General features: G+C 46.5%; 1 protein-coding gene across 11 annotated transcripts in view; it reads right to left on the bottom strand.

Annotated features, from left to right (window-relative positions):
* Positions 1–3985: 3985 nt before the first annotated feature.
* Positions 3986–9832, bottom strand: part of WT1 (WT1 transcription factor) — a 48732-nt gene continuing 42885 nt past the window's right edge. For 4 of the 11 annotated variants that reach the window (XM_067751768.1, XM_067751763.1, XM_067751765.1 and 1 more), the window contains 3 exons: positions 8411–8500; positions 7713–7796; positions 3986–5121 (listed from right to left, as the gene is read on the bottom strand). In XM_067751768.1, the coding sequence (XP_067607869.1) occupies positions 5000–5121; positions 7713–7796; positions 8411–8500 (296 nt within the window). In that variant the 3' untranslated portion in view covers positions 3986–4999. Of the gene's footprint in view, positions 5122–7703; positions 7797–8410; positions 8501–9832 lie in introns of all 11 variants that reach the window. The other 7 variants (XM_067751770.1, XM_067751762.1, XM_067751764.1 and 4 more) reach the window with 3 other exon arrangements.

The raw sequence follows: 9832 nt of genomic DNA, 5'->3' as shown, positions 1-9832 counted from the left end.
TTTGGGAAGGCCCTGGGTGCGCGTTAACAGAGCTGGGGTGGGTTCACATGGGGTGTCAGGCCCTGTCAGACAGAAGCCCCCTCTTCCTGACAGACCTCCCTGATATCTGCACTCCATCCCTCATCTGTCTCATCTTTCTTCACAGAGTTGTCTTTCTACCCCTCCTTTCTTCCTCCTGGAGTCCAACTGCCTCCTCAGTGACCCTCAGAATCCCTGCCGTGTCAGGCAATCCTTCTCGCCCAGTGTCAACGTCAATGCTCCCAGGATGCCGAGAAGGGGAGAAGCCACCTGTTTCAGCCAACCCACCTTCTACCCTAATCTTAGCCCCTCCTCCTAGACCATCTCTCAATCATCCCTGCTCCATAAAAATACCTTGTTAACTCCTAAACTCACATTTGCTAACTTGGTCTGCCTTAGCTGCTTGTATCTGAGATCTGTCTGAGACTCCCACTCATAGCTAGCTGATTCTCACAGTGTGCTTAAAGGCACCGACTTCCCTGCATCTGCATCCTCAGAAGTTGGTCCTCATCCCCTCACGAGTCTCTGAAACAAAACTTTATTCAGGAGGTCCTGACTGCGTATGGCTGTCTGCTGGCTGGTCGGGTGGATCTCCAGCCCTCTGAGAGATGACCCTTCCCATGCTGCCTGGCTCGCTCTTTCCTTCTCAAGGCTGCTTGAAAAATGGAGAAAAGCCCAGAGCCCTCCACTGAATCAGCTACTTTCTCAGTGTAAGAAATCAGACCATGTGGTCATCAACATTGTATCATTTACATTTATTTATTAAGTTTTGTGTGGATTCCAATCATTTGAAATACAATAAAACAGTCACTAGAAGCAAAGACCTGAATAAAAAGGGCCGAGACCTTCATATTTTCTTGGGGATTTGTTTCCCTTACTGTAGTTCTTATACATTCACCTGTGAGAAGTTCCTATGAGCCACTCTGCCTGCTGCAAGCTTTTGAAGAAAAGTGCCCCTAGCTGGGAACCACTGTTCTATTTACACACACACACACACACACACACACACACCACACACCCCTACACCTGTTCCTGACACACCTGTTAGTCCAAAATCAGTGATGCAAACACCCTGCAGGGAGGACAGGGCTCTGGAAGACATTGCCTTTTTCCTTTTCCCTTTGGTACCCAAAGAGCTAAGCAAGTGGCTCCTCGTAGGGACAAGACGTGGGGAATTCCTGCCTGGCTCACAGGGAGTAAATCCGCTCCAAAGCCACGAGGTTTCAGTTTGTGGAAGACACGCATCAGGGAGGGAGAGGCCTGCTGTGGAGATGTGACCTGAGTGAGGTGTGAGGATTGGATATGCAGGTGGGACCGTGTACCACCTTCTCCTTACCTGGGGGAGGGGGTCTCCCTTGCTTGGGGAAAGCCACTGACAGAGGACGGTCAGGCTGTTTTGGAAACAAAGCTCCTCACAGATGGACTCTCCTGCATACAGCTCTTCTGACTGTATTCAGCACCAGTGTCCTGTCCCACAGCCCCGGGGCTCATCGCAGTGGGCCCCGGGCCATCTTCACGGCCGCCCTCTACAGGCTAAGAAGGTTCGGGACAGTCTCAGGAGTGTTAGGTGCAAAACTCATCAGTCACCTTATAGCAAGTATTTCTCGAGCTCAGCTGTTAGGTCTTTGTAAAGTGTCGTCCACAGACCAGCAGGGTGGGCATCGCCTGGGAGCTTAGGAATGCAGTCTCAGGCCCCACCCCAGAACTTCCGAATAGGAGTCTGTGATTCAACAAATTCCTCAGGGAATGTCCATCGATATTAAAGGTTGAGAAGTCCCCAAGGAAGTAACGCAGGAAGGGAGACGATCCACTCCTCTAGAAGCTCACACATGGTTAGGAAGATATGACTTGTAGATATGAAACCATGGAGCAGAGTGCATGTCTATATCATCGAGCACGTTTTGGAAGAAAACTTGGATACAGAACCCCTAGACCAAGTCCTGCCTCAGCCACTACTTTCACTGAGCCTCAGCTTCCTCATCTGTACAGTGGGAATAATACTTGTCCTGTCTACCTTATAGGTAGATGGTCCTAGGTGGGAAAGCATGATACCCATAAAAAATACTATTGAACGTTATGTACTCTAAGTGCTACAGAGGTGCCGGGATGAGACAGTCTGGGAAGATCCACTGGGGGGCTGAAGGTGGCCTTTTAAAGATATTGGACCATACACTTTACTAAAGCAAGATGGAAAAATGTACATTTTGACCTTTGCACCTCATATAGACTCTAGCCTGAGCTACAGCGAGCTCCCTCTGACCAGCTTTCATCCTGACAATCTGCTCGTGGTCAACTCCACGGGTCTCAAAACACACACTCAGTGCCACTGGGTGTGTTACAAAAGGCACAAAGCAAATAGATGTGGTCTCTGTGGGGAGGCTGACGAGAGCCCTATTGCTGCAAACCTTAACCCTGGTTTGTAGTATATGGAAACGGATTTGTTTGTCATTCTGCATGAAGATGTCTGGACACTGCAAGAGGATGCAGGGGGGGAGGGGGGAGGTAAAGGAAATTAGCATGAGTTCTCAGGTAATCATTTTCCTAGATGATGCTATGAAGCCTTGGCGATGTACTAGATGCTTTCATGCTTTTTCCCCCCATTTAATCCTCACTACGACCCTATCAGACAGATAGGGACAAAAAGGCCCCACTTCACAGATAAGGAAACTGAGGACTTAGGATCTGAATCCAGGTTGGTCTGCTTTCCAAAGCCCATGACCTTAACTGCAAGCTAACCTGCTAAAGTAGTGTGAGAACCTCTGGGCTTCCTAGCGCAGATGAAACAATGTGACTGCTTTTGTTGTGAAACCTGGCTCGCTCTGACTCGCTGACGTTTGCCATGCTCGTCCTGAGCTTCTCCAGAGAAATGCCGTCTTCTGGCAGGAAAAGATAAAAACTGCTGATACAAATGAGTCACTACACTGGCTATAATTAACAGTGATGCAAGAGCCAGATGGTAACCAAGAGGGGCCTCAGGACCTGACTTCTAGGCAGCCCAAACTTTGAGCTGCACTTCAACGCAGAAAAGTCTCTGTTGTGAGCTGCTGTCTGCTCAAGATACATTTTAAATGAAGAAATGAAGCCTGGAATGCGCGCAAGCTCCCAGATAACGGAGTTGAGAGGGGCGGCACCAAATTAATCTCCTTATTTACAACTGAAAAACCATCCACCAGAACCAGAAAGAGAGTTTATAGTTTATAGATAACGTAGATCTTTGCCTTTCACACTCGGCTGCCCTGGAAAGTCTTAAGCAGTTTCCAACCTGCTGAGCTAATTTATAGCAACTACGATTGTAAATTGGGTTGTACTAGGTGTTCAGTTTATACTCTCCTGATTGCAGCGTATAGCAGTGAACTTTTCAAAAAAGACCAGTTATCATTTGCATCTCTCTACGCTCTTTTGCTGACCTGGAGTAAGCAGTGATGCAATGAGAGCCCGATGAAAATGACTCTGAAAATACAATTCCCCCCATGCCATCCACGTGGCATGATGACAGGTGAAGGCGGTGCTCTCTGGCTGCTTCTATGACCAGTAATTACTACCTGAGGTTCAACGGAGAGAAATAACGAGTGGTCAGGACCTGGACAGACTTAAGTGGTCATTGATGTCAGCGTCAGCATCTTACCTGTTTAAAAGAGGTTCAACTGTCCTCAAGATTTGTACACAATACAGCTGATAGAATCTTACCACTTTCCTTTTGAATAGACTTTAATTGAGAGCGAAGTGAAAAATGCAGGTTACATTTTTAGTGTTACTTAGTGTTATATGTTGGAAGATCAACACCAAAACAGTGATGCGTCTAACATTTATACATTTCCTAACTTTAGTTGTCAAAGAGCAAATCATTATCAGATATATATATTTACACAATAATTTCAAGCAACAGTAAATAATAAACTCCCTCCCTTAAAAAACAGAAACAAAACACACACATACACCCAACCACCTTTAAACAATGGATTTCCTCACACTAGTAAGTCTCATTTTTTTTCACATATACTTGTAGACCCAAAGTTACTTAAGTTACTAAAGAACAGTCTTATCAGTGGAGATCCCGGACCAGCCCTTATTTTCTTTTAGAGTCACTTTAATTTTTTACAACTTGAAGCCACATAACCAGTGTGGTCTGTATACTCTTAAGGACACCCCAAATGATAAAAATGAATTCCACTTCCTTTGTGTGAGGAGATATGTACATCTCTGAAGATGCATATGATTACAACTCAGAAAAGTCAAAAAGAAACACGAAAACAAAATCTCAGATCCTCAAGCACGGTTTCTTAAGAGCATTGTGCTAATGTTACATTGAATTAACTGAATGATAAAGGATTCGTTTAGATATCTCTGCAGAGGTACCGGTTAGCTCTGATTCTTTTCTCAGCGGCTTGAAATGCTTGAGTTTTAAAAGTTGCCTGGTGGCGCCACATCCTGCTTTCCAGGTTAGCGGCCTGCCTAAGCTCCGGAATGTCGGACGGGACTCACCCCCAGTGCCTTGCCCTCTGATTTATTTCTTGCTGTTGCTGTTAGTAAATGGAAACCATGACAAAGTTTACATTAGCAGACACATCCACATGCCCTGGCCTATAAATATTCTATGATGGAAAAAGGTACAATGACTCCATTCCCCGTGAAAATGAGCATAAAGGGAGAAGGGGCAGGGGGGACCATTACCATCAACGGCTCTTCTTAACAGTGGAAAATCCAGACCAAATGGCAATGGGCTTTTAACTAACTGGACACTGACAGCCACTTCTCCAGAGCCATATGAGTCAACTAAAAGTCGGCTAAGTAGAGACCAACTCCTCTGGGCAAACCTGGTAGGATCCAGTAGTACAGGCATCTTTCTCAGAAGCTGGATGAAGAAGATCAACCTCCGTTTCCTTCTTAGAGAGGCGAGTGAGGAGGAATGTTAAAGTCAGCTTTGAAAGTAGTTCACACACTGTCCTGCCCGAGACACAGAACGGTGCCTGGCGTGGACCCCTCAAAGCGCCAGCTGGAGTTTGCTTATGTTTCTCTGGTGCATGTTGTGATGGCGGACTAATTCGTCTGACCGGGCAAACTTTTTCTGACAACTGGGCCACCGACAGCTGAAGGGCTTTTCACCTGTTGACACAATGGCCAGTCAGAGACACTTGCGGTGGAGAGATGGGGCGCAAGTTCAAGCATCAAAGGCCCAAATTAAATCATCACGAGACACCCACTCCAGATTCTCTCTAACTCTTTCCCTAAGCTAACAAATCGGGCCCATCTCACAAGCAGCCTTGAAGTGGCAGCACCTCTGGGGCCTTAAGGATGAAAATACTGTGACAATTATAAAGTGTTATTGAGTCAGAAGACTTGGGAAATGGGAGAGAAAGAAGGAGTCTAGTTGATGGAAATGTCTGGGCGATTCATATTTAATCAAGGGGGAAAAACATTTGGTAAAACCCCTGCCATTAGACTGTTTTGTGAACTGTGTCAATGTTTCCCCTTTGCTGTTTAAGGAGGGAATTGAGCTTAATTGGGAGGCAAGGGCCTCAGGATCATCACCCTGGATATTGTTGACTGACAGCCACCCAGTAGCGGAGCTGTGACTGTAGCTTTAATATCTCTGTCTGTATAGATATTCTGGATGGGCTGGGTGCTTTTTAAATGAATCACTGACATCAGTGCACATGGTATTTGCTTCTTTCACCTTAAAGGGTTACTCAGCATAATACCCATTATACAGAAGATTCTAACTGAGGCATGGTTTTGAGATTTTTAACAAGCTTGCCAAAAAATCGAGGCTTCTCCACCTAAGGAGGCCTCAGAAGATCCTCCCAAGCCTCATTTTGGAAGATAATCAGCATTTATGAATGCCTAGTACGTGCCGAGCCTTGTGCTGGGATATCACACACACATATATGCATACACATATATTCAAATATATATATACATACACATATATACATACATATATATTCAAATATATATATACACACACACACACACACATATATATATAATTTCGTGTACTCCTTACAGCAGCCTGTAAGGCCAGCATTATTATCCCCACTCTACAGATGAAGCTGGACCTCTGGTGAGGGCAGACCCAGGCAAGACTTAAATCCAGGTCTGTCTGATTCCAAAGCCCACACACGTTGCTGCATCATACCTCGAGGCATTGGACCTCGACATAATGGAAATACAGCCATAGCTTAATCCTAAGTAAAAATGTTGCAGGAGCCTCTTCCCGTACCACCTGGGGATGTTCTCAGGATATGGCTAGTCCCATATTGCGTTCTCTGAGAACTAGTGGATGGGGCAAGCACTGAGAAATGTCCCAGGAGAGGTGCTGTTCCAGGGTCAGAACTGGAGGCCAGTCAAATAGAGCATTAAACAATCTGCTGGTGACATAGGTCACTTTGTACATATACAGATATGCACCGGGCAGGGGGCAGGGTACAAGCGACGATAACTCTTTCCCACCAAGTTATGAGCTCAGGACGAAGGCAAAGAAGTAACACCAAAGGCACGTGAGTAAGGGAATGAGATGCCCATCCCACCAACTCTGGGGCACAGGTGCCTTGACTGTCAGTACGTACAGCCTGTTGGGGCTGAGAATCCAGGACTTCACAGGGGCTCATGACCTCCCATTTCCCTCACCTCCTACTCACTGTTCCTCTGCTCTTTCTGATCTGGTTCCTGTCCCCACCCCCGCCAACCGCCAGCCATGCTGTCAAAGAACACCTCCTGATGGACAAATCCCAACCTCTCCTCCTGTCAGTCATCATTCTCCTCAGTCTCTCAATGGAATTCAACTCTGCTGACCTTGGGTCTCTTCTTTATTCTCTATCCTCCCTGGGCTGCAAGGTGAACCCAGGCTCTTTCCCCAACAAAGAAGGCAGTGGGTAGGTGGGCTGGGAGAAGACAGAACTGGGTTTGCTACTTACTAGCTTTGGGACTTTAGACAAAGTCATTTTATCACGTGCCTCAGCCTCCTCATCTGTAAAATGGGGATAAAACGTGCCTACCCTCCTCTTCTTCCAAGGATGTTGCGAAGATAAAATGAGATAACCTAAGCATTGGCCCTCCCTCCAAAGCTAGAAAACACACAACAAAGATGGTGCTATTTTCATTATGAATCACACCAGCCTTGTGGAGAAGCAAAAACTTTCAGCAGCCAGTGAATTGATGTCCTATTCTCCTCTCTATTCCAATACGAAGGAAACAATACCCACGCGCTGATATGGGTCTGGCAGAAACCATGACTGCTCCTGCAACACTAACTTTTAGCAGAGCAAAGATTCAGTCCTCTGAAAATAGTGTTGTGAAACGCAAACTTTCAGGAAAATAAGTGTTTGGCTTGCTAGAATTTTTGCTGTTTTTCTGTAAGGTTGATTATCCTATCAAACTGAGTTGATAAAAATGTGATGCAACAAATTGGGAACAGCAGGGACCTAGCTTATCTCTTCACTTCATTCTGGACACTCATGAAAAGAGTCCTTTTCACATCTCTTATGCTCTGTGTCCCCCACCCTCATTCCTTCTTAAACAATGTTGTTATTTAAAGATAGCCATGCACTGTGCTTTCTCTCCACTGAATCTAAACCTGCTTAGCACTTTTACACTTGTTTTTTCCAGTCTCTCTCATCACAAGCAACTCCATTCAACAGTAGTTTAAAAAAATAATGAAAAATAAATGTGAAGAAAAGTTTACGCACTTGTTTTACCTGTATGAGTCCTGGTGTGGGTCTTCAGATGGTCAGACCGGGAGAACTTTCGCTGACAAGTTTTACACTGGAATGGTTTCACACCTAAACGGACAGAGAAGGTCTAGCCGTGGCCCTAACCATGTGGGGCAAAGCAAGGCCCACGAGGCCTGCTTCCCGGCGGCCCGAGGAGCCAGGCATCTCCAGCCATGCCTACAGTATCTGCCTCGCCCTCAGATTTCCCCAGTACCCCAGGCCCAGCAGGAACCACCTGATTCTACACAGTAATCCTTGAAGACCTGTGGTCTTGGGAACAACTACTGCTTAACCACAAATGTCCAGCTTCTCACCAAGTTCCAGCTGTGTCTGAGACTGAAAAAGTGAATCACACACTACAAATGGGATTTTGCTCTCCACCACACATGTTCTTTACTGACACTCAGTGTATCAACAGCAAATTGCTAATGGGAATATCATGGCTCTGTGGTTTTCAGGGGAAATACGGGATGTTTCTTTTTCTTTCCATTCTTCTTCTTCTTTTTTTTTTCCCCCTTTAAGGGAAGGTAAATCCTCAGAGATTAGGGGGAAAAAATTATTGGAGAAACTAAACAAACAAATGGCTGACCCTCTCACATCCATATTGAACAATAAAGAGAATCACAAAATCAACCATGACCCGAGGGAACACACTGCCAGCAACGAGAAGGGAGCCTACAAACCTGTGTGTCTCCTTTGGTGTCTTTTGAGCTGGTCTGAACGAGAAAACCTTCGCTCACAGTCCTTGAAGTCACACTGGTATGGCTTCTCACCTTGGGGAAGACACATATTCCGTTTGAAAATGATACTGGAAATGAGGATCTCATTAGAGGCAACTTCTCTTCCTGGGACTGAAGGGATCCCAAAATGCTGAAGGCACTTGGGTGGAAGGTTTCAGGGATGGGCTGCCAACCGCAGTGTGAGGTTAAAGACCCGCCTACACATACACTCATGGGCAGGAGGCATAGAAGGGGGTTGCGTGAATAAGGATGCGTTAGAAGTGAATGGAGGGGGACTTCCCTGGTGGTGCAGTGGTTAAGAATCCACCTGCCAATGCAGGGGACACGGGTTCGATCCCTGGTTCGGGAAAATCCCACATGCCGCGGAGCAACTAAGCCCGGACGCCACAACTACTGAGCTCGCGTGCTACAACTACTGAAGCCTGAGCACCTAGAGCCCGTGCTCCGCAACAAGAGAAGCCACGGCAGTGAGAAGCCCGCGTACCGCAACAAAGAGTAGCCCCCGCTCGCTGCAGCTAGAGAAAGCCCGCGCACAGCAACACAAGACCCAACGCAGCCAAAAATAAATAAATTTAAAAAAAAGAATTGAAGGGAATTCAGGTTCTGGAGTCTGACGCTGGGGTCACATCCAGCTCTTCCACTTAAAGGGCTGGTTGAGGTATCATTTCCTCACTGTGAAATGGAGCCAATAATCCGACAACTTCCAAGGATTTATAAGCAGATTACAACAGACCATCCACATAAGGGTCTTAGTCCAGTGCCTAGCACAGAGACAGTGCTCAAAAAGTACTGGCAGAGAATATTTAAACAAATAATAAACCAAAGCAGTCTGAAGTCCTTGGCTGAGTCTGAGGCAGAATTCTGGGACGGATGTGCCTGGGAGCCAGCCCCGTGAAGGAAGTGTTTTATGTTTTATGGCCTGAAGATGTGGCGTTCTCTGCTACTGACTTCCCATTCCTGAGTCAGGCATACACAGCTGCATGGTTGTGAGGTGCTCAAGTTAAACCAGGAGCCAGAGCCTTTAGAGTTTTTGGTATCCCTTTACCCAAGAGAAGTCAGGAGTGGGATTACACAACCTCCTGCCTCAGAACGGCGAAGCCTCACCCCTGTCCTCACTGGAGAAAGTTCAGCCAGATCCTGGGAACTGCGCCCTCTGAATGCACTGAGCGACCCTGGGCCAGCCCACCTTCTTATGAGAATTCTGAGTCACCAGCATTCTGGGATGGAGAGCAAGCCCTCCCAGGGTCAGCTGGCTCTTTCTGTTGCTGGGCAGTGCCTGGTTACCCTTCCAGCCTCATGACCCCCTCTGTTTCCCTGATTAATCTATATTCCTGCTCTACAGAGCTCACCATTCCCCAAAACTGC

This window comes from Pseudorca crassidens, chromosome 9, assembly GCF_039906515.1.
Source record: "Pseudorca crassidens isolate mPseCra1 chromosome 9, mPseCra1.hap1, whole genome shotgun sequence".
NCBI lineage: Eukaryota > Metazoa > Chordata > Mammalia > Artiodactyla > Delphinidae > Pseudorca > Pseudorca crassidens.
The sequence above is the reverse complement of the archived record's forward strand: the minus strand, read 5'-3'. Positions and strand labels throughout refer to the sequence as shown.